The following is a 26,516-nucleotide window of genomic DNA, read 5'->3' as shown; positions in this document are numbered from 1 at the left end:
CTGGTACTGGTGCTCCCTGTATATAGCTCCACACTGATCGGGTACTGGTACTCCCTGTATATAGCTCCACACTGATCTGGTACTGGTACTCCCTGTATATAGCTCCACACTGATCTGGTACTGGTACTCCCTGTATATAGCTCAACATTGATCTGGTACTGGTGCTCCCTGTATATAGCTCCACACTGATCTGGTATTGGTACTCCCTGTATATAGCTCCACATTGATCTGGTACTGGTACTCCCTGTATATAGCTCCACACTGATCTGGTACTGGTACTCCGTGTATATAGCGCCTCATTGATCTGGTACTGGTAGTCCCTGTATATAGATCCACATTGATCTGGTATTGGTACTCCCTGTATATAGCTCCACATTGATCTGGTACTGGTACTCACTGTATATACCTCCAAAATTGATCTGGTACTGGTACTCCCTGTATATAGCTCCACATTGATCTGGTACTGGTACTCCCTGTATATAGCTCCACACTGATCTGGTACTGGTACTACCTGTATATAGCTCGACACTGATCTGGTACTGGTACTGCCTGTATATAGCTCCACATTGATCTGGTACTGGTACTCCCTGTATATAGATCCACATTGATCTGGTATTGGTACTCCCTGTATATAGCTCCACATTGATCTGGTACTGGTACTCACTGTATATAGCTCCACATTGATCTGGTACTGGTACTCCCTGTATATAGATCCACATTGATCTGGTATTGGTACTCCCTGTATATAGCTCCACATTGATCTGGTACTGGTACTCCCTGTATATAGCTCCAGACTGATCTGGTACTGGTACTCCCTGTATATAGCTCCACACTGATCTGGTATTGGTACTCCCTGTATATAGTGCCTTATTGATCTGGTACTGGTAGTCCCTGAATATAGATCCACATCACATTGATCTGGTTCTGGTACTCCCTGTATATAGCTCCACATTGATCTGGTACTGGTGCTCCCTGTATATAGCTCCACATTGATCTGGTACTGGTGCTCCCTGTATATAGCTCCACATTGATCTGGTACTGGTACTCCTTTATATAGCTCCACATTGATCTGGGACTGGTACTCCCTGTATATAGCTCCACATTGATCTGGTACTGGTACTCCCTGTATATAGCTCGACACTGATCTGGTACTGGTACTCCCTGTATATAGCTCGACACTGATCTGGTACTGGTACTCCCTGTATAGAGCTCCACATTGATCTGGTACTGGTACTCCCTGTATTTAGCTCGACATTGATCTGGTACTGGTACTCCCTGTATATAGCTCCACATTGATCTGGTACTGGTACTCCCTGTATATAGCTCCACACTGATCTGGTACTGGTACTCCGTGTATATAGCGCCTCATTGATCTGGTACTGGTAGTCCCTGTATATAGATCCACATTGATCTGGTATTGGTACTCCCTGTATATAGCTCCACATTGATCTGGTACTGGTACTCACTGTATATAGCTCCAAAATTGATCTGGTACTGGTACTCCCTGTATATAGCTCCACATTGATCTGGTACTGGTACTCCCTGTATATAGCTCCACACTGATCTGGTACTGGTACTACCTGTATATAGCTCGACACTGATCTGGTACTGGTACTGCCTGTATATAGCTCCACATTGATCTGGTACTGGTACTCCCTGTATATAGATCCACATTGATCTGGTATTGGTACTCCCTGTATATAGCTCCACATTGATCTGGTACTGGTACTCACTGTATATAGCTCCACATTGATCTGGTACTGGTACTCCCTGTATATAGATCCACATTGATCTGGTATTGGTACTCCCTGTATATAGCTCCACATTGATCTGGTACTGGTACTCCCTGTATATAGCTCCAGACTGATCTGGTACTGGTACTCCCTGTATATAGCTCCACACTGATCTGGTATTGGTACTCCCTGTATATAGTGCCTTATTGATCTGGTACTGGTAGTCCCTGAATATAGATCCACATCACATTGATCTGGTTCTGGTACTCCCTGTATATAGCTCCACATTGATCTGGTACTGGTGCTCCCTGTATATAGCTCCACATTGATCTGGTACTGGTGCTCCCTGTATATAGCTCCACATTGATCTGGTACTGGTACTCCTTTATATAGCTCCACATTGATCTGGGACTGGTACTCCCTGTATATAGCTCCACATTGATCTGGTACTGGTACTCCCTGTATATAGCTCGACACTGATCTGGTACTGGTACTCCCTGTATATAGCTCGACACTGATCTGGTACTGGTACTCCCTGTATAGAGCTCCACATTGATCTGGTACTGGTACTCCCTGTATTTAGCTCGACATTGATCTGGTACTGGTACTCCCTGTATATAGCTCGACACTGATCTGGTACTGGTGCTCCCTGTATATAGCTCCACATTGATCTGGTACTGGTACTCCCTGTGTATAGCTAGACACTGATCTGGTACTGGTACTCCCTGTATATAGCTCGACACTGATCTGGTACTGGTACTCCCTGTATATAGCTCCACATTGGTCTGGTACTGGTAGTTCCTGTATATAGCTCCACATTGATCTGGTACTGGTACTCCCTGTATATAGCTCGACACTGATCTGGTACTGGTACTCCCTGTATAGATCTCCACATTGATCTGGTACTGGTACTCCCTGTATATAGCTCGACACTGATCTGGTACTGGTACTCCCTGTATATAGCTCGACACTGATCTGGTACTGGTACTCCCTGTATATAGCTCCACACTGATCTGGTATTGGTACTCCCTGTATATAGCTCCACACTGATCTGGTACTGGTACTCCCTGTATATAGCTCGACACTGATCTGGTACTGGTACTCCCTGTATATAGCTCGACACTGATCTGGTACTGGTACTCCCTGTATATAGCTCCACACTGATCTGGTATTGGTACTCCCTGTATATAGCTCCACACTGATCTGATACTGGTACTCCCTGTATATAGCTCCACACTGATCTGGTACTAGTACTCCCTGTATATAGCTCGACACTGATCTGGTACTGGTACTCCCTGTATATAGCTCGACACTGATCTGGTACTGGTACTCCCTGTATATAGCTCCACACTGATCTGGTACTGGTACTCCCTGTATATAGCTCCACACTGATCTGGTACTGGTACTCCCTGTATATAGCTCCACATTGATCTGGTACTGGTACTCCCTGTATATAGCTCCACATTGATCTGGTACTGGTACTCCCTGTATATAGCTCCACACTGATCTGGTACTGGTACTCCCTGTATATAGCTCCACATTGATCTGGTACTGGTACTCCCTGTATATAGCTCCACATTGATCTGGTACTGGTACTCCCTGTATATAGCTCGACACTGATGTGGTACTGGTACTCCCTGTATATAGCTCGACACTGATCTGGTACTGGTACTCCCTGTATATAGCTCGACACTGATCTGGTACTGGTACTCCCTGTATATAGCTCGACACTGATCTGGTATTTGGTACTCCCTGTATATAGCTCGACACTGATCTTGTACTGGTACTCACTGTATATAGCTCCACATTGGTCTGGTACTGGTACTCCCTGTATATAGCTCGACACTGATCTGGTACTGGTACTCCCTTTATATAGCTCGACACTGATCTGGTACTGGTACTCCCTGTATAGAGCTCCACATTGATCTGGTACTGGTACTCCCTGTATATAGCTCGACACTGATCTGGTACTGGTACTCCCTGTATATAGCTCGACACTGATCTGGTACTGGTACTCCCTGTATATAGCTCCACACTGATCTGGTACTGGTACTCCCTGTATATAGCTCGACACTCATCTGGTACTGGTACTCCCTGTATATAGCTCGACACTGATCTGGTACTGGTACTCCCTGTATATAGCTCCACATTGGTCTGGTACTGGTACTCCCTGTATATAGCTCGACACTGATCTGGTACTGGTACTCCCTGTATATAGCTCCACACTGATCTGGTACTGGTACTCCCTGTATATAGCTCCACACTGATCTGGTACTGGTACTCCCTGTATATAGCTCCACATTGATCTGGTACTGGTACTCCCTGTATATAGCTCCACATTGATCTGGTACTGGTACTCCCTGTATATAGCTCCACACTGATCTGGTACTGGTACTCCCTGTATATAGCTCCACATTGATCTGGTACTGGTACTCCCTGTATATAGCTCCACATTGATCTGGTACTGGTACTCCCTGTATATAGCTCGACACTGATGTGGTACTGGTACTCCCTGTATATAGCTCGACACTGATCTGGTACTGGTACTCCCTGTATATAGCTCGACACTGATCTGGTACTGGTACTCCCTGTATATAGCTCGACACTGATCTGGTACTGGTACTCCCTGTATATAGCTCGACACTGATCTTGTACTGGTACTCCCTGTATATAGCTCCACATTGGTCTGGTACTGGTACTCCCTGTATATAGCTCGACACTGATCTGGTACTGGTACTCCCTGTATAGAGCTCCACATTGATCTGGTACTGGTACTCCCTGTATATAGCTCGACACTGATCTGGTACTGGTACTCCCTGTATATAGCTCGACACTGATCTGGTACTGGTACTCCCTGTATATAGCTCCACACTGATCTGGTACTGGTACTCCCTGTATATAGCTCGACACTCATCTGGTACTGGTACTCCCTGTATATAGCTCGACACTGATCTGGTACTGGTACTCCCTGTATATAGCTCCACATTGGTCTGGTACTGGTACTCCCTGTATATAGCTCGACACTGATCTGGTACTGGTACTCCCTGTATATAGCTCGACACTGATCTGGTACTGGTACTCCCTGTATATAGCTCGACACTGATCTGGTACTGGTACTCCCTGTATAGACCTCCACATTGATCTGGTACTGGTACTCCCTGTATATAGCTCCACATTGATCTGGTACTGGTACTCCCTGTATATAGCTCGACACTGATCTGGTACTGGTACTCCCTGTATATAGCTCGACACTGATCTGGTACTGGTACTCCCTGTATATAGCTCCACACTGATCTGGTACTGGTACTCCCTGTATATTGCTCCACACTGATCTGGTACTGGTACTCCCTGTATATAGCTCCACATTGATCTGGTACTGGTACTCCTTTATATAGCTCCACATTGATCTGGGACTGGTACTCCCTGTATATAGCTCCACATTGATCTGGTACTGGTACTCCCTGTATATAGTTCCACACTGATCTGGTACTGGTACTCCCTGTATATAGCTCCACATTGATCTGGTACTGGTACTCCCTGTATATAGCTCCACATTGATCTGGTACTGGTACTCCCTGTATATAGCTCGACACTGATCTGGTACTGGTACTCCCTGTATATAGCTCCACACTGATCTGGTACTGGTACTCCCTGTATAGAGCTCCACATTTATCTGGTACTGGTACTCCCTGTATATAGCTCGACACTGATGTGGTACTGGTACTCCCTGTATATAGCTCGACACTGATCTGGTACTGGTACTCCCTGTATATAGCTCGACACTGATCTGGTACTGGTACTCCCTGTATATAGCTCGACACTGATCTGGTACTGGTACTCCCTGTATATAGCTCGACACTGATCTTGTACTGGTACTCCCTGTATATAGCTCCACATTGATCTGGTACTGGTACTCCCTGTATATAGCTCCACACTGATCTGGTACTGGTACTCCCTGTATATAGCTCCACATTGATCTGGTACTGGTACTCCCTGTATATAGCTCCACATTGATCTGGTACTGGTACTCCCTGTATATAGCTCGACACTGATGTGGTACTGGTACTCCCTGTATATAGCTCGACACTGATCTGGTACTGGTACTCCCTGTATATAGCTCGACACTGATCTGGTACTGGTACTCCCTGTATATAGCTCGACACTGATCTGGTACTGGTACTCCCTGTATATAGCTCGACACTGATCTTGTACTGGTACTCCCTGTATATAGCTCCACATTGGTCTGGTACTGGTACTCCCTGTATATAGCTCGACACTGATCTGGTACTGGTACTCCCTGTATAGAGCTCCACATTGATCTGGTACTGGTACTCCCTGTATATAGCTCGACACTGATCTGGTACTGGTACTCCCTGTATATAGCTCGACACTGATCTGGTACTGGTACTCCCTGTATATAGCTCCACACTGATCTGGTACTGGTACTCCCTGTATATAGCTCGACACTCATCTGGTACTGGTACTCCCTGTATATAGCTCGACACTGATCTGGTACTGGTACTCCCTGTATATAGCTCCACATTGGTCTGGTACTGGTACTCCCTGTATATAGCTCGACACTGATCTGGTACTGGTACTCCCTGTATATAGCTCGACACTGATCTGGTACTGGTACTCCCTGTATATAGCTCGACACTGATCTGGTACTGGTACTCCCTGTATAGACCTCCACATTGATCTGGTACTGGTACTCCCTGTATATAGCTCCACATTGATCTGGTACTGGTACTCCCTGTATATAGCTCGACACTGATCTGGTACTGGTACTCCCTGTATATAGCTCGACACTGATCTGGTACTGGTACTCCCTGTATATAGCTCCACACTGATCTGGTACTGGTACTCCCTGTATATTGCTCCACACTGATCTGGTACTGGTACTCCCTGTATATAGCTCCACATTGATCTGGTACTGGTACTCCTTTATATAGCTCCACATTGATCTGGGACTGGTACTCCCTGTATATAGCTCCACATTGATCTGGTACTGGTACTCCCTGTATATAGTTCCACACTGATCTGGTACTGGTACTCCCTGTATATAGCTCCACATTGATCTGGTACTGGTACTCCCTGTATATAGCTCCACATTGATCTGGTACTGGTACTCCCTGTATATAGCTCGACACTGATCTGGTACTGGTACTCCCTGTATATAGCTCCACACTGATCTGGTACTGGTACTCCCTGTATAGAGCTCCACATTTATCTGGTACTGGTACTCCCTGTATATAGCTCGACACTGATGTGGTACTGGTACTCCCTGTATATAGCTCGACACTGATCTGGTACTGGTACTCCCTGTATATAGCTCGACACTGATCTGGTACTGGTACTCCCTGTATATAGCTCGACACTGATCTGGTACTGGTACTCCCTGTATATAGCTCGACACTGATCTTGTACTGGTACTCCCTGTATATAGCTCCACATTGGTCTGGTACATGTACTCCCTGTATATAGCTCGACACTGATCTGGTACTGGTACTCCCTTTATATAGCTCGACACTGATCTGGTACTGGTACTCCCTGTATAGAGCTCCACATTGATCTGGTACTGGTACTCCCTGTATATAGCTCGACACTGATCTGGTACTGGTACTCCCTGTATATAGCTCGACACTGATCTGGTACTGGTACTCCCTGTATATAGCTCCACACTGATGTGGTACTGGTACTCCCTGTATATAGCTCGACACTCATCTGGTACTGGTACTCCCTGTATATAGCTCGACACTGATCTGGTACTGGTACTCCCTGTATATAGCTCCACATTGGTCTGGTACTGGTACTCCCTGTATATAGCTCGACACTGATCTGGTACTGGTACTCCCTGTATATAGCTCGACACTGATCTGGTACTGGTACTCCCTGTATATAGCTCGACACTGATCTGGTACTGGTACTCCCTGTATAGACCTCCACATTGATCTGGTACTGGTACTCCCTGTATATAGCTCCACATTGATCTGGTACTGGTACTCCCTGTATATAGCTCCACATTGATCTGGTACTGGTACTCCCTGTATATAGCTCGACACTGATCTGGTACTGGTACTCCCTGTATATAGCTCCACACTGATCTGGTACTGGTACTCCCTGTATATAGCTCCACACTGATCTGGTACTGGTACTCCCTGTATATTGCTCCACACTGATCTGGTACTGGTACTCCCTGTATATAGCTCCACACTGATCTGGTACTGGTACTCCCTGTATATAGCTCCACATTGATCTGGTACTGGTACTCCCTGTATATAGCTCCACATTGATCTGGTACTGGTACTCCCTGTATATAGTTCCACACTGATCTGGTACTGGTACTCCCTGTATATAGCTCGACACTGATCTGGTACTGGTACTCCCTGTACATACCTCGACACTGATCTTGTACTGGTACTCCCTGTATATAGCTCCACATTGGTCTGGTACTGGTACTCCCTGTATATAGCTCGACACTGATCTGGTACTGGTACTCCCTGTATATAGCTCGACACTGATCTGCTACTGGTACTCCCTGTATAGAGCTCCACATTGATCTGGTACTGGTACTCCCTGTATATAGCTTGAAACTGATCTGGTACTGGTACTCCCTGTATATAGCTCGACACTGATCTGGTACTGGTACTCCCTGTATATAGCTCGACACTCATCTGGTACTGGTACTCCCTGTATATAGCTCGACACTGATCTGGTACTGGTACTCCCTGTATATAGCTCCACATTGGTCTGGTACTGGTACTCCCTGTATATAGCTCGACACTGATCTGGTACTGGTACTCCCTGTATATAGCTCGACACTGATCTGGTACTGGTACTCCCTGTATATAGCTCGACACTGATCTGGTACTGGTACTCCCTGTATATAGCTCGACACTGATCTGGTACTGGTACTCCCTGTATATAGCTCGACACTGATCTGGTACTGGTACTCCCTGTATATAGCTCCACACTGATCTGGTACTGGTACTCCCTGTATATAGCTCGACACTGATCTGGTACTGGTACTCCCTGTATATAGCTCGACACTGATCTGGTACTGGTACTCCCTGTATATAGCTCCACACTGATCTGGTACTGGTACTCCCTGTATAGAGCTCGACACTGATCTGGTACTGGTACTCCCTGTATATAGCTCCACACTGATCTGGTACTGGTACTCCCTATATATAGCTCGACGCTGATCTGGTACTGGTACTCCCTGTATATAGCTCGACACTGATCTGGTACTGGTGCTCCCTGTATATAGCTCCACACTTATCTGGTACTGGTACTCCCTGTATATAGCTCGACACTGATCTGGTACTGGTGCTCCCTGTAAATAGCTCCACATTGATCTGGTACTGGTACTCCCTGTATATAGCTCGACACTGATCTGGTACTGGTGCTCCCTGTATATAGCTCCACATTGATCTGGTACTGGTGCTCCCTGTATAGAGCTCCATTCTTGTGTGTTTTATTCCTCTCGTGTTACTAGTTTTTTTTTACTAGTTACTAGTTTTTTTTTTAAACTGCATAGTTGGAAAGGGCTCGTAAGCAAGCATTTCAAGGTAAAGTCTACACCTGTTGTATTCGGGCACATGTGACAAATAAAATGTGATTTGATTTGAAATACTTGAGCTATGTTTAATTCATAGACATATCATTTGATTTAGTTGATCAAATTATGATTTACTTCACTTGGTAAAATGGAACCAATGGAGTAGTCCCCAATGTGTAAACTACATGCTAAATCAAGCACACCTCAAATATTTTCAAGTATTGGACAAACACATTGTGTTTGGAGTGTCTTCAATATATATGATGTATGTGTGCGTTGATGGGTGTCTGTGTAGCCGCGTGTAGGGGGGTGAATAATAGTAGATAAAGCCCAGGAGAGGGCTATGTAACAGAGATATGGTCTGTGTTCCAAATAGCAGGGAATAGGGTGCCATTTGTGGCGAAGAACTGGTTGAAACACACATACACACACACACACACACACACACACACACAGGAGATCTGATGTTTTCCGTGTATCCGTTGGCAGTTTAACAAACAGTTGGGGAGACCTGACAGAACCGCTGTGATTTGAGTTACACCCATTCACGCACACACACACACACACACACACACACACACACACACACACACACACACACACACACACACACACACACACACACACACACACAGGGGATCTGATGTTTTCTGTGTATCCGTTGGCAGTTTAACAAACAATTGGGGAGACCTGACAGAACCGCTGTGATTTGAGTTACACCCATTCACGCACACGCACGCACACACACACACACACACACACACACACACACACACACACACACACACACACACACACACACACACACACACACACACACACACACACACACACACACACACACACACACACACACACACACACATTTGAGTTCCGCCCTCGTAGGTTAGCTGTCCTGCTGACAGATTGGTTTAATAGCAGTCTAATGTTGAGGGGGTTTGGTCGTAATAAAACAAAAGCTTAACATTTCCACTGACTCACTATATTGCAATTAGTGCCCTGCAACTGCTGCCCTCCAACCAACCGGTTCAATGCTTTAAATACACAGTGATAACTATTAAGCACATCAACACAATAAACGTCAACTTAATTCATGAAGACATTCCTAATACAAGGATTAGCATGGATTCAGTCAGATCTAAACAACTAGAAAGCTCTACAATACACACACAATAAGAGCAAGAGAGGGTGAGCGAAAGAGAGAGAATACAGTGCCTTGCGAAAGTATTCGGCCCCCTTGAACTTTGCGACCTTTTGCCACATTTCAGTCTTCAAACATAAAGATATAAAACTGTATTTTTTTGTGAAGAATCAACAACAAGTGGGACACAATCATGAAGTGGAACGACATTTATTGGATATTTCAAACTTTTTTAACAAATCAAAAACTGAAAAATTGGGCGTGCAAAATTATTCAGCCCCCTTAAGTTAATACTTTGTAGCGCCACCTTTTGCTGCGATTACAGCTGTAAGTCGCATGGGGTATGTCTCTATCAGTTTTGCACATCGAGAGACTGAAATTTTTTCCCATTCCTCCTTGCAAAACAGCTCGAGCTCAGTGAGGTTGGATGGAGAGCATTTGTGAACAGCAATTTTCAGTTCTTTCCACAGATTCTCGATTGGATTCAGGTCTGGACTTTGACTTGGCCATTCTAACACCTGGATATGTTTATTTTTGAACCATTCCATTGTAGATTTTGCTTTATGTTTTGGATCATTGTCTTGTTGGAAAACAAATCTCCGTCCCAGTCTCAGGTCTTTTGCAGACTCCATCAGGTTTTCTTCCAGAATGGTCCTGTATTTGGCTCCATCCATCTTCCCATCAATTTTAACCATCTTCCCTGTCCCTGCTGAAGAAAAGCAGGCCCAAACCATGATGCTGCCACCACCATGTTTGACAGTGGGGATGGTGTGTTCAGGGTGTTGCTTTTACGCCAAACATAACGTTTTGCATTGTTGCCAAAAAGTTCAATTTTGGTTTCATCTGACCAGAGCACCTTCTTCCACATGTTTGGTGTGTCTCCCAGGTGGCTTGTGGCAAACTTTAAACAACACTTTTTATGGATATCTTTAAGAAATGGCTTTCTTCTTGCCACTCTTCCATAAAGTCCAGATTTGTGCAATATACGACTGATTGTTGTCCTATGGACAGAGTCTCCCACCTCAGCTGTAGATCTCTGCAGTTCATCCAGAGTGATCATGGGCCTCTTGGCTGCATCTCTGATCAGTCTTCTCCTTGTATGAGCTGAAAGTTTAGAGGGACGGCCAGGTCTTGGTAGATTTGCAGTGGTCTGATACTCCTTCCATTTCAATATTATCGCTTGCACAGTGCTCCTTGGGATGTTTAAAGCTTGGGAAATCTTTTTGTATCCAAATCCGGCTTTAAACTTCTTCACAACAGTATCTCGGACCTGCCTGGTGTGTTCCTTGTTCTTCATGATGCTCTCTGCGCTTTTAACGGACTTCTGAGACTATCACAGTGCAGGTGCATTTATACGGAGACTTGATTACACACAGGTGGATTGTATTTATCATCATTAGTCATTTAGGTCAACATTGGATCATTCAGAGATCCTCACTGAACTTCTGGAGAGAGTTTGCTGCACTGAAAGTAAAGGGGCTGAATAATTTTGCACGGCCAATTTTTCAGTTTTTGATTTGTTAAAAAAGTTTGAAATATCCAATAAATGTTGTTCCACTTCATGATTGTGTCCCACTTGTTGTTGATTCTTCACAAAAAAATACAGTTTTATATCTTTATGTTTGAAGCCTGAAATGTGGCAAAAGGTCGCAAAGTTCAAGGGGGCCGAATACTTTCGCAAGGCACTGTATCTGTCATCACTATGGGCCTGTCTAACAACATCTCCACACCACAATTCAGTGTCCCTGTTTCAAAAGAACATATTTTAAACCCAGTCCATGCAGTTTGCTTTTACTTTACAAGACGTCGTAAAGGGAGACCGAACGTTCCTCAAAGTGCCCGTATGTGAAAACCACAATAGTCATTTTGTGGTCCATAACCTCTATCTCAGTATCACTAGCATTTCCGAATGCTATTTCAGTTGTACTATTGTGACATGTTACGCCATCATAGTGTGCATAATATGGCGTGATGTCAATATTGTAATGCTTGCGTCATATCCATGTACAATTATTTATACTGTATTTTAGGGTGCATTTACACATGTATCATTACTAGAAGTAGGCTATCATATATTGTGGTAGTTTTGGATACTAAAAAACATAATTCGATGTCTCGCATACATACAGTACATCATCCAATCAATAGATCGGTAAATCCACTGAACTAGAATGAGTTTACTAGTCAAATTACCAATGTCAGATGTTCCAAGCCTGTTCCACACATTCTATTTCTAGTGGTAGATCAGTAACATCCGTACCATAGAGTCCTGGGTGTTTTCATTATGCTGACACAAATCCAAGACGGCGTAGCCGTCGGACATGTGTATCAGATCAAATCAAATGTATTTATATAGCCCTCCTTACATCAGCTGATATCTCTAAGCCCCAAACAGCAAGCAAGGCAGGTGTAGGAGCATGTTTGTCTTGTCCCGTCTGGTCCCATGTAAATAGTTGGTGGTACGAATCTGCTATTTTTATCTAAATTGTAATTATTTCGCCACTATGGCCTATTTATTGCCTTACCTCCCTAACCTTTCTACATTTGCACACACTGTACATAGATTTTTCTATTGTGTTATTGACTGTACGTTTGTTTATTCCATGTGTAACTCTGTGTTTTTGCTTTTGTCGCACTGCTTTGCTTTATCTTGGCCAGGTCGTAGTTGTAAATAAGAACTTGTTCTCAACTGGCCTACCTGGTTAAATAAAGGTGAAATTATTATTATTATTATTTTTTTTATTCTGTTGCAAAAAGTTCCTTAAATGGAAGCAAACCGAATGAAACAGGGAGGGACCTACCTGAATTTGTCCAATGGAAACACTTGTTTTGCTCTGTTTGCTTCCGTTTGGTTCTTAAACGGTAAACGTTTTCTGTGATGAATTCACTCCGGTACTGATTCTGTTAAACAGAGGAGAGCTCAGCTTGGACCCCATTGGTCACACTCTGTTACCCATGGGACCTCACAGCTGGAACTCGCTGCTAATTTGCCATGGTTAGACTTGTTTTCTTTACAGAGAGACCTGCGTCATAAAATACTAAAATATTTGAAAACCGAGAGGCGAAAAGTATGAACTATGGGATATTCTTCCCATCAAACAACTTTTTTTTGTCCAAACCTTGCCGTTGAAACACTAACCACTTTGATTATGCATTCAAAGCTGTTTCAACAAGATTACACACTCAAACAGATACAAAGGAATGTTTTTCTTTGAAAGTTGTGCATTCTACCAACCTGGCACCTGATCGCCCCTATAGTGACACAACACACTGATGTGTCCAATAGACAGACACCTTATGTCTGACGTTTAAGCAGTTACAAATACCTTAACTTTGTGACAGAAGAAATGTAACAAATGAAATCTCCTGGCTAATGATTCAATGAATTCTGCTGATGATAAAATATTTTGTATATATACATCAGTTATATAACCATCCCTGCTGGTTCCTTACTCTGATTGGTTTCCCCTAGGTACAGATCTAGGATAAGCCTCCCCTCCCCCAATCCTAACATTAACCATTAGTGGGGGAAATGCTAAACTGACCCAAGGTCAGCAACTAGGGGCCAACTTCACCCTACTCTTCCTCCCTCATAGTGAAGTTCCGTCTGCACAACTAACACACACTCATGACCACAGAGGACATAGGACTGTCTGTCTGACAATTAGGTCAGAGCATCACACAGATGCCACCGCCACACAGCCATTGGTCAACTTAAAAGCGACATGATTGGCTGGAAATATGATCACACGCCATGTTGACTCTCGATGGCCGCCAGTAGCATTTTGAAATCAAAAGATACTGAACCAATAGAATTAGAGGTAGGACCCCCAAAAATGGATGAATGAATGAACAAACAAATATGCATGTGAATGAATAAGGACTGTCTCAGTCTGTGTCCTACCTGGGGGCAGTCTTTGATGTAGTGGCCCTTGTTGAAGCAGAGGTGGCATAGGTAGTTGGGCGGGGGTCTTTTGCTGGGCTTGCGGGGCTCTGAGGAGAGGGAGAGGTCGGAGAAGTGGTCCGTCAAGGAGTTGAGTCCGTCAACAATGTTGTTGAGCGAGTCGTATGGCGAGACATTTTTATATACCCTGTTATTCAATGCCTGGAACAGGGAGAGACAGGAAAACATGGTTGGCATATTGCGCAGGGGAAAAAACATGACAAGAAATGTAGAATAAAGGAAGATATGAAAACTAGGTGATGATGCCTTTATTGTAGTAACTTAATGCAAAGTTTGAAGTGCTGCCTGTTCTTCCTAATGGATTTCTTATTCCATTAGGTGTTTCTGAAGAACACCTGCAACTCCCCTCTATCATGCTTACAGAGTAGTTTGACAACCTATGGATACATGATACCACTAATGAAACAATATGGATTTTTTTTTTGCATTTGCGATGCTGTTGAGTTTAATCACCAATTTCCGTTGACTGTCCTATTCCCTCTGTCTTTTCTCTCGTTAAATTCAGCACATCTGGTGCTCAGTCCAGCTGTTGCTTATGAACTGGAAAAGTACTGGGGATGCCACAAAGGAAGACAGGACTTTAGAGAAGGATGACTTACAGTAAACAAGGAGAGAGAGAGAGAGAAAGGGAGACATGGTGTTCATAGCCTGGTCCCAGATCTGTTTATGCTGTATTGCGTGACAATGGCTAGATAGGAGTTGGCAAGACAGCACAAACAGATCTGAGACCAGGCTGTTATGTTCCCAGATCTGTTTGAAGTATCACGCCATGAGGATGGTTTGTGGCTCACTCTGAGAAGTTGTGCCAGTCAATTGTTGCGTGAGATTGGTGCTCCAGTATCTGCTTAATGCACTCTGAATATCAATTTCCATTAGCAAACTGAAGTAGAGAATACATTTTTAAAAGCCTTTTTATTCAATTTGTCCTCCATTTGAAATATTGGCATAGAAGTGACAATGAATTAGGTAAGTAGGTTCAACCTCTGTTTACGGTGAGGGACAGGAGTTTTTCCTGCATATGACATGACCCTTGTAATAGGGCCCAGAGTTTTTCATGACCATGAGACCTAACCCTAATTTCTAGGCCTATTTAAAGCTTTTCCTAAGAAAAACTCCAGGTCCTAGTTATGATGACCTCTCCTCTTCAATGTACTGTTAAAACTGAGACATGGAAGGAATCTATGGCAACACTGTCAGAGTTATGGAAAGTTACTGGAGTCTTTGTGAATGACATCTCTCCTTGGGAGAACTTACGTTGTTATTGTTGATGTCTTATGTTGCATAGCACAGAAATCGTACACTCAGTGTAGCAGAGGTCGGTCCTAGCCCGGGAGGCAGCTCAAATCAACTCTTATCAGCTCCTGTGTGTGTGTGTGCGTGCGTGCATCCGTTTGTGTGTGCGTGTTCATTTACTAGATTCTACCCTGGATAAATAAAATATTAGCTTTCTATCTTTCTTTATGTTTTCCATGGCTTTCCATCTGCCATTGATTTTCTACACTGCCTGTTGATATTCTGCTATTGTTCTTCCTTGTGGAAGTTGCCAGTTCTATCTGACAAACATATTATGCCACATTATCTAGGGCCAGGAGTGTTTACTGACAACGTGACCCGATCAGGAAAAAGGGCCATGGTCAAGTGGTGGGAAAAAAACTCCTGGCCCTATAGACACAGAATTGTATAGATAGTGTACACTGTATATACAGCTTTCTGTGCCTTGATATGCCTTACTATCAAATCAGTGAAGACAGGTCAACCATACAGTACATTAGCCATTATATAAAGTGACCATAGAGCCCCTCTCTTCCCCTCTCCTGCCTCATATACTATGAGGCAGCGAGTTGCCAAATTGTCCCCCCGTGGACACCTGATGGGGATTGAGCTACCCTTTGGGCCCTGGTCAAAAGTAGCGCACTATAAAGGTAACAGGGTGCCATTTGGGATGCATTACTCACCTCATCTGAGTAAGTGGCTGAATTCACAGATCCACGGGTGAGCTGTACCCACCAGAGGGAAACACTGCTGTTTGGTTGCATCCCAAATGGCATCCTATTCCCTATATAGTGCACTAGTTTTGAACAGTGCTCATAGTAGGCAAGAATGATTTTTGGACACAACTGTTGATCTACTCTATTTCTCCAATACAAATAGTTTAAGTGATCATAGTAGCATCTACCACAGGATTGCAAGCAAGGAGATCAGGGGTAATCCAGTGTCTTGTACAATATTAAATATGGAACATAATCTTCAGCCTGGAATCCAGGCCTGTTTTGTGCCAACACTCAACTCCTTGTCACTCCGTGTAATACAAGTAATATAAATACTGCTCATCTCTGTTCACAACCACTCATTGTCCTCACATCATAACCCCTTAAAGGCCTAATGCAGCCATTTTCATATCAATATCAAATCATTTCTGGGTAACAGTTAAGTATCTTGCTTTAATAGATTTCCATTAAAATGGGCAAAAGTAGCTTTTTAGCAAAATACTATTTCTCAAGCAAGAATTTAGCAATGACTCTTTAGGAGTGGTCTATTAACCAATTTACCGCATGGTGATGTCACCGTAGAAAGATGAAAATCCTGTCCATGCCAACCTGCTGATTAGAAGATCCTGTGTGGATTGTATTTTGAACCAGCAACTATCAGGAAATAACATAGCTTTTTTTTAAATCAAATCTTTTTTGTCATTAAAACTTGTTTTTCAGCCACTCCACAAATTTCTTGTCAACAAACTATAGTTTTGCCAAGTCGGTTAAGACATCAACTTTATGCATGACACAAATAATTTTGCCAACAATTGTTTACAGACAGATTATTTCACTTAAAATCCACTGTATCACAATTCCAGTGGGTCAGAAGTTTACATACACTAAGTTGACTGTGCCTATAAACAGCTTGGAAAATTCCAGAAAATTATGTCATGGCTTTAGAAGATTCTGATAGGCTAATTGGCTTCCTTTGAGTCAATTGGAGGTGTACCTGTGGATGTATTTCAAGGCCTACCTTCAAACTCAGTGCCTCTTTGCTTGACATCATGGGAAAATCAAAAGAAATCTGCCAAGACCTCAGAAAAAAAATGTAGACCTCCACAAGTCTGGTTCATCCTTGGGAGCAATATCCAAACACTTGAAGGTACCACATTCATCTGTACAAACAATAGTACGCAAGTATAAACACCATGGGACCACGCAGCCATCACACCGCTCAGGGTGGAGACACGTTCTGTCTCCTAGAGATGAGCGTACTTTGGTGTGAAAAGTGCAAATCAATCCCAGAACAACAGCAAAGGACCTTGTGAAGATGCTGGAGGAAACAGGTACAAAAGTATCTATATCCACAGTAAAATGAGTCCTATATCGACATAACCTGAAAGGCCGCTGAGCAAGGGAGAGGCCACTGCTCCAAAACCGCCATCAAAAAGCCAGACTACGGTTTGCAACTGCACATGGGGACAAAGATCATACTTTTTGGAGAAATGTCCTCTGGTCTGATGAAACAAAAAAATGAACTGTTTAGCCATAATGACCATCTTTATGTTTGGAGGAAAAAGGTGGAGGCTTGCAAGCTGAAGAATACCATCCCAAACGTGATGCACAGGGGTGGCAGCATCATGTTGTGGGGTGCTTTGCTGCGGGAGGGACTGGTGCACTTCACAAAATAGATGGCATCATGAGGTAGGAAAATGATGTGGATATATTGAAGCAACATCTCAAGATATCAGTTAGGAATTTAAAGCTTGGTCACAAATGGGTCTTCCAAATGGACAATGACCCCAAGCATACTTCCAAAGTTGTGGCAAAATGACGTAAGGACAACAAAGTCAATGTATTGGAGTGGCCATCACAAAGCCCTGACCTCAATCCAATAGAAAAAGTGTGGGCAGAACTGAAAAAGCGTGTGAAAGGAAGGAGGCCTACAAACCCAACTCAGTTACACCAGCTCTGTCAGGAGGAATGGGCCAAAATTCACCCAACTTATTGTGGGAAGCTTGTGGAAGGCTACCCAAAACGTTTGACCCAAGTTAAACAATTTAAAGGCTATGCTACCAAATACTAGTTGAGTGTATGTAAACTTCTGACCCACTGGGAATGTGATGAAAGAAATAACAGCTGAAATAAATCATTCTCTCCACTATTATTCTGACATTTCACATTCTTAAAATAATGTGGTGATCCTAACTGACCTAAGACAGGGAATATTTACTAGGATTAAATGTCAGGAATTGTGAAAAACTGAGTTTAAATGTATTTGGCTAAGGTTTATGTAAACTTCCAACTTCAACTGTATGTTTACAGTGTTAGTTTCATCAGATGTTGTACAATATGATATAAACACAGAAAAAACTGCATTTTGACAGCACTGGGCCTTTCATTTATTACCTATTTTATTTGATGAGACACTGGCTAGGTTTCTATCCAATTTGCGACAGATTTTCATGCTCATATTCTAAAATATACATGAAAATAATATGCTCATTTTCCCACCAGAGATGCTTCCATCAAATTGTAATTTTGAGGATAAAAAAGCTGTGTGTGATGACGTAGTGCACATAAAAATACATTTTGCGTTTAAATTCCCATGTACCAAATAAATAATATAGTTAAATTGGTTTTCCTCGCATTTTCAAATCTACTGATGGTTTTGTCAGAAACATTTCTGATTTATAGCGTGGCACGTAGCCAAGCGGTTAAGAGCGTTGTGCCAGTAACCAAAAATTTGCTGGTTCAAGTCCCTGAGTGAATTAGGTGAAAGAAATCTGCCCATGTGCCCTTGAGCAAAGTTTTATCCTATTTGCTCTGGATCAGAACATTGATCATAATTTCTCTGTGCACTTTCACCACCCTGTGAAGTTCATCATAACTTATTTCATCTGTAGCCTAATGAACTGTGTGCTTTCCCGAGTCGTAGTGGGAGGACCACACACCATATCATCTCGTGATTCAAGTTTACTTCAATATGATGGTTATATCAATATTTGTCCATAAAGGTGTTTCCACCGACATTTCTCACATATTACATTTTACAGACACTTTACAGACATTGTCTAGTGTATTTGGTTTTGTCGACATTTGGAAAGTTTACCGACAAATTTGCTGTTTCCATCAGGCCTGTCGTGACATTTTTGATCTGTACTTTTAAAAAGGTTGGATGGAAACCTTTAAGTCAGTGACAACGTTTAAGTCAGTGACAACAACAGAAACAAATGCACATTACTCATCCCAACATATCAAGCCTCTGGAATGGGTTGTTGTACTTGGTGTTGCATTGAGGTTTAGAAAAAGATCCCCCTCTGCTTCAACTGTTTCCAGACTGTGTGTGTGTGCGCACGTGTATGGGTGTATGGGTGTGTGTGTGTGTGTGTGTGTGTGTGTGTGTGTGTGTGTGTGTGTGTGTGTGTGTGTGTGTGTGTGTGTGTTTTTGCAAGACATTACTCAAGGGGGATCGTAGGATTGTATGACACTACACAATGGGTTTTAATGTATGAAAACCACACCCATATCTCAGAGGCCTGGTTTATGTTAAATGGCTGAAAAGCCTCTATAAAAAGTATACAATGGTAGGAATAGTAGTATTAATGTAGTATTCACTGTAGTATCTACAGCAGTAAACTGTAGTATTTACAGTTGACTATAGTATAAATACTGTAGCAATTACTGTAGTGTTTTTGAGGACAGTAGTGTACTGTAATAGTTACCGTTGTGTACTGTAATATTTACTGTAGTGTTCTTGCGGACTGTAGTATTTACTGTAGTGTTTTTTCAGATTGTAGTACGGTATACTGTAGTGTTTACTGTAGTGTTTTTGATGACAGTAGTGCACTGTAATAGTTACCGTTGTGTACTGTAATATTTACTGTAGTGTTCTTGCGGACTGTAGTATTTACTGTAGTGTTTTTTCAGATTGTAGTACGGTATACTGTAGTGTTTACTGTAGTGTTTTTGTAGACTTGTATACTTGTATACTGTAGTATTTACTTTTTGGGGACATTACTGTAGTATTTGCTATAGTGCTTTCATGTATTATCTTTGAAATATAAGTGGGGGGCTTTCTCCTTAAGAAACCTTACTGGAGAAATATTAAAAGAGCACATTTTCCATAATCTGTAGGTAGGTAGGATTCGGTTCTGAACGGAGACTTCAGAGCTTCTGCTATTTTCTATAACCGGTAGGGAACACAATATATGGTCTATACTTGGCATGTAGATTTCTCACTTACTGGTGGCACAAATTGGGATATGGGGAAGGGGAATGGGCAGGGTATTTGCAAATGAAATGCTGTAGTATTTACTATATTTAAAACAATGTAGTGTTTTTTGTGCATAATACAATAGTATTTATTATAGTATTCTACAGTATACTGCAAAATGCTATTCTAAGTACTACACATTATTGAGGGATACTACAATGTGTAATATAGTATTCTACAGCTTACTACAGAATTCTATAGTAATTACTGTACTATTCTATAGTAAACTGTAGTATTTTTATGTGGGTAGCTAGGTTTCCATCAACCCATGTTTAACTCTGTTGATGGTCTCTCGCCAACAGCGCACAGATACAGTGCAAAGAGTACAGGATGGTTATTCTATCAACAAACGCTCCAAAAAAGTTTCCACTGCCAATTGTGCATGATCTATTTGACAGACAAACCAATTATCCATCCGTCTGCATGTTTTGTTCTGTCGACATTTAGGAGAGGTACCGACAATTACACTGTTTCCATCAGGCTTGTCATTCGTTTTTTTTTTATCATACAGGTACTTTACTTGCATAAAAATGGTTGGAAACATGTTTTATGATTACCAATATAATACTTTTTTTAATGAAATTAAGGCCTCTCTCTCTCTCTCTCTCTCTCTCTCTCTCTCGTGCATTGAAGGCATGTTTTCCTGTAAATATCCATGATGACATAAATATAGAAAGTGTTAAACAAGTCTTGTTTAACACTTTGTTGTTTCTATAGAACCGTATGTACAGATACAGCGCTTTGACAAACCCTTCGCAATAGGCATTTCTGCGCGCTACTAACGTTAAACCTGAAGACCTCTCTCTCTCTCTCTCTCTCTCTCTCTCTCTCTCTCTCTCTCTCTCTCTCTCTCTCTCTCTCTCTCTCTCTCTCTCTCTCTCTCTCTCTCTCTCTCTCTCTCTCTCTCTCTCTCTCTCTCTCTCTCTCTCTCTCTCTCTCTCTCTCTCTCTCTCTCTCTCTTCTCTCTCTCTCTCTCTCTCTCTCTCTCTCTCTCTCTCTCTCGAGCACATCAGCATGCAGACCACAGACCCAGATGCGTCACGCTCCTACGTGTGGCACGCTCGAGTCTGGCCTTGCCTGCACAGAACATTGAGTCAAAACAATCGCCTTTAAAACCGCCTAAACCGAGTCAAACACTTCTCTCAAAGTGTTAACATCTTAACAGCCAATTGAAAGGCACATATAACTTTGCTGGAGTGATTCTGCTTGCTTTGGAGCGTTTAAAACGGTTATAGTCCGTGTTTTACACTTCAAGAACTAGAACCGGTGCTTCTTGTCATTCCATCCCTGGTTATTGCATTAATTTAATAAATAGTCTCCTTTTTTGTTTTGTTGCCATAAAATTGCTAAAATTGTGCATGCTGAATTCTCCATGTTGCACTCAGGTTTGTTACTAAATGAACGTTATTTCTGTTTGAATATGATCGAATCAGATATTGCCGTAATAGGTCTGAAAAGTTGATGAGCACGTATTTCTGTCAATATTCGTAATATCCATTGCGGTTTTGTGTAGGCTACCAGAATAGTCAATGTGGCAAACCCTCGAAAATTTTGCAAAACAGCGTTCGACATACGATAGGATGTATGCAAATAAAAACAGATCGTAGGCTATTAACTATTCACTTAACGTGGCAATAGACTAAACATTTAACAAACAGACGGTTCAGTCTCTAACCTCATTCCGCTGGTGCTGAAAAAAATTGTTGAGATAATTGGAGTTGAGGGACGAGCTCACGTCCGCGGCGGGAGTCTTGCAGTAGTTCAACTCCGGGTGGGACGAGTTGGGTTCGGGTCTAAAGGCGTCAAAGGCGCTAGTTTGGTGGGTGTCTTGCAAAGAGAGATAGACCCAATTCAGTAGCTGCGCAGGCTGGTACACGGAGGCACTGGTGTCTATGGCAGACATCAAGCTCATCTTTCAAATGGGTACACTAGCTCTTCCACCGCCGCTGTGTTTCTGTATTACTCTCAACTTTCGGAAATCTTGCTTGCTCGCTCTTTCTGAACTTCAACGGATTCACAGCTTTCTTTACCCCCACCAGGCCGTGACAATCTTTCCTTATTCCTCTTCTCGTAAGGACCCTATATCATGCTGGGAGCCTAGTCCCAGTTTTGCCGTTACGCAAAAGTCATTGCTCTAACATGTCAGTATAAAAAGTTTTCAGCCGCTACTAAGAGCCCGTTATCTCCCTTTATTTGCAGTGGGACAACCACCCGGAGTCTCATTGGATATGCAACGCACACTTGGGGTGCGTCATGACGCACGCAAGCAAATGAGGGTTTTAATTCACTACGTACAAAACCATTTTTTCTCTCGCTCTCTACCTTGTTTACTTGATGCCTTTTGAATCTCTGCAGGGTTCACTGTTTACTTTTGATATTGTGAAATAAAATATTTTGTATCAAAATAAAAAAAGTTCGAGTTTTAATTTATGTGAAAACGTATTTAACTTTTCCGTTAGATGCTTTGTTACCTGGTTCATTACTGGATCTTTAACCAGGAATTTCATTGGTTTAGAATGATTAATATTAATTGACGCAAATCAGTTGCTAGGATTTTGTAGGTACCCTAGGTTTATTAGCTTAGATATTTTCTAGCTTCAAAAGGTATAAGTGTCCATCAGTCTGCCTTCAGGACAGATCATACTGTAGCACTATTTCTGCTGCTTCTTTGGTGTTAAATGGCATTGTAAATTGTTTGGACAAAGGCAGCATTGTGCTGCCCTTTTCACAGACCTGTTGAAGGCTTTCCACTCTGTTGACCATTCATTATTAATTGTAGACTTTCTGAAATTGGCCTGGGTCGGGCAGCCTGCAATTGGTTTGAAACTGACATACTGGACACAATGTGTTTCTTCCTATGGTGTTAAGTCAGGTTTCCTTGATATCACTGTCTAAAGGTCTCCACCCCAAAGGTCGATTTTGGGCTCTGCTCTTTTTACTATCTATATAAACAATATGGGTTTGTCTGTAAGAAATTATAACCTACACGTGCAGACATTGATAGGGTACAAAGGGATAACTAGCCCCTCCCCACCTAAGAACAATGTCTAATTGCTGACACAAAAAAAGCAACGTTTGGGAAAAAAATTAGATCTGGATGAAGGTCATACTTAGGCGAATAAGCTATAAAGGGAAATAAATGGCTACAGTTTACACTTTTTGTTATTTCATGAAATGTCGTTTTTAGAAGGGGATTATTTTTTTAAGTACCGGGGTAACTATGACATAGGGCTACACACAAGTGTGTTCAAATCCATTTAATCAGTTTATTCAAAATTCTTTGTGAGGAGTTTTGATGTAAAGTCCCAGCAGTCTTTAAAATTATATTCAGGAGCAAAAGGTTTTCAATAGTTGTGTCTAATTCATTAAAAAAAAATATTATTTGGAATATAATATTGGAATGGAATATAAATAATAACATTAAAATAACATTGGAATATAACATTAAATAACAAAAACTTAACTCATTAACTTAGTGTAACATTGATGTGGTAACTCTCTTATGCTCTGCTATTGCACAATTCTAATTTGTACCTGTAGGTCACAATCAAAGCTATCCCCAGTCAAATTGAAGCACAACTTATGAGCCCACCACCTGCACTGCTCACACCTAATCCAGTCCCCACCTGTGACTGAAAATAGGGGGAGATGCCAATTGAAAAGCTCTCTCTTAAAAATGTAGATAGCTATGTAGCTACAATTGAAGTCAGAAGTTTACATACACTAGGTTGGTGTCATTAAAACTTGTTTTTCAACAATAGCCATCATCATTGTCACATCCTTAGAAAGCATGAGCTCTTGAGTTGGGAAAATCTTGTGCAATACACCGACACATGTCTTGTATTCAAGATCCTTAATGGCCTGGCTCCCCCTCCACTCAATATTTTTGTTAAACAGAAAACCCAGACATATGGCAGCAGATCCACAAGGTCTGCCATGAGAGGTGACTGCATAGTTCCCCTAAGGAAAAGCACCTTTAGTAAATCTGCATTCTCTGTGAGAGCTTCCCATGTCTGGAATACACTGCCATCAGACACACATAACTGCACCACATATCACACTTTCACAAAATGCTTAAAGACATGGCTAAAGGTAAATCAGATTTGTGAACATGGTCCCTAGCTGTGTGTTGCCGCTTTCCATGTTGTCTGTTGTCTGTAGCTTGTGAGGTGTGGAAACATTTTGTTACTTTTATGAATTTTGTCTTGCTGCTTTTTGTTTTATGTTGCTCTGTCTGTATGCTATGTCTTGCTTGTCCTATGTTGCTATGTCTTGCTTGTTCTATGTTGCTATTGTCTATATTGTAATTGTTTTTAATAACCTGCCCAGGGACTGCGGTTGAAAATTAGCCGGCTGGCTAAAACCGGCACTTTTACTGAAACGTTGATTAATGTGCACTGTCCCTGTAAAAATAAAAATAAATTCAAACTCAAACTACTCCACAAATCTCTTGTTAATTAACAAACTATAGTTTTGGCAAGTCGGTTAGGACATCTACTTTGTGCATGACACAAGTAATATTTCAAACAATTCACTGTATCACAATTCCAGTGGGTCAGACGTTTACATACACTAAATTGACTGTGTCTTTAAACAGCTTGGAAAATTCCAGAAAATGATGTCATGGCTTTATAAGCTTCTGATAGGTTAATTGACATAAATTGAGTCAATTGGAGGTGTACCTGTGGATGTATTTCAAAGCCTACCTTGCTTGACATCATGGGAAAATCAAAAGAAATCAGCCAAGACCTCAGAAAATGAATTGTAGACTTCCACAAGTCTGGTTCATCCTTGGGAGCAATTTCCAAATGCCTGAAGGTTCCGTGTTCATCTGTACAAACAATAGTATGCAAGTATAAACACCATGGGACCACGCAGCCATCATACTGCTCAGGAAGGAGATGCGTTCTGTCTCCTAGAGATGAACATACTTTGCTGCGAAAAGTGCAAATCAATCCTAGAACAACAGCAAATGACCTTGTGAAGATACTGGAGGAAACAGGTACAAAAGTATTTACATCCACAGTAAAACGAGTCCTATATTGACATAACCTGAAAGGCCACTCCTCAGGGAAGAAGCCACTGCTGGGGGTGCTTTGCTGCAGGTGGGACTGGTGCACTTCACAATATAGATGGTATCATGAGGCAGGAAAATGATGTGGATATAGCTCTGTCAGGAGGAATGGGCCAAAATTCACCCAACATATTGTGGGAAGCTTATTGAAGGCTACCCAAAACGTTTGACCCAAGTTAAACAATTTAAAAGGCAATGCTACCAAATACTAATTGAGTGCATGTAAACTTCTGACCCACTGGGAATGTGATGAAAGAACTAACAGCTGAAATAAATCATTCTCTCTACTATTATTCTGACATTTCACATTCTTAAAATAAAGTGGTGATCCTAACTGACCTAAGACAGAGAATTTGTACTCTGATTAAATGTCAGGAATTGTGAAAAACTGCTTAAATGTATTTGGCCAAGGTGTATGTAAACTTCCGACTTCAACTGTATAAGACATAAAATCCTGTATAAAATAGCTAAAAGGCTATAAAGTTGCATTAGCTGTAAAGCTATCAGTCACTAGTGGAAACATTTACAACTGAAATTAAGTTACGATCTCTTTTTTAATGTATTTTATCTCAGACGATCTGGTAGTAAGGTTGCTAGCTAGTACTCCTAGCTGCTTATGCTAACTAGCTAGCTGGCTAGCATTTACTGCTAGTGAAGTTGCTTGCTACCGAGTTAGCATAAACAAGCGCTAACTGGGTGAGTCATTGTCTAACATAGAGGTAACTAGCCCCCAGCACACTCATCCAACATATTATAGTATTACTTTACTAAAAGAGCTACATTCATCTCTCTAA

General features: G+C 42.1%; 1 protein-coding gene and 1 non-coding gene across 3 annotated transcripts in view; both read right to left on the bottom strand.

Annotated features, from left to right (window-relative positions):
• Positions 1–22,890, bottom strand: part of LOC110502603 (zinc finger CCHC domain-containing protein 24) — a 73,728-nt gene extending 50,838 nt beyond the window's left edge. Inside the window, exons 1-2 of one of the 2 annotated variants that reach the window (XM_036960232.1) lie at positions 22,324–22,890; positions 14,340–14,540 (exon numbers count right to left, since the gene is read on the bottom strand). In XM_036960232.1, coding sequence (XP_036816127.1) covers positions 14,340–14,540; positions 22,324–22,560 — 438 coding nt within the window. In that variant the 5' untranslated portion in view covers positions 22,561–22,890. The remainder of the gene's footprint in view (positions 1–14,339; positions 14,541–22,323) is intronic. The other variant, XM_021580774.2, reaches the window with a different exon arrangement.
• LOC118943948 lies at positions 20,443–20,495 on the bottom strand. The gene has a single exon (XR_005039293.1). It is a non-coding gene; the product is annotated as a U7 small nuclear RNA (small nuclear RNA).
• Positions 22,891–26,516: the final 3,626 nt, after the last annotated feature.

Source organism: Oncorhynchus mykiss, chromosome 23 (assembly GCF_013265735.2).
Source record: "Oncorhynchus mykiss isolate Arlee chromosome 23, USDA_OmykA_1.1, whole genome shotgun sequence".
NCBI lineage: Eukaryota > Metazoa > Chordata > Actinopteri > Salmoniformes > Salmonidae > Oncorhynchus > Oncorhynchus mykiss.
The sequence above is the reverse complement of the archived record's forward strand: the minus strand, read 5'-3'. Positions and strand labels throughout refer to the sequence as shown.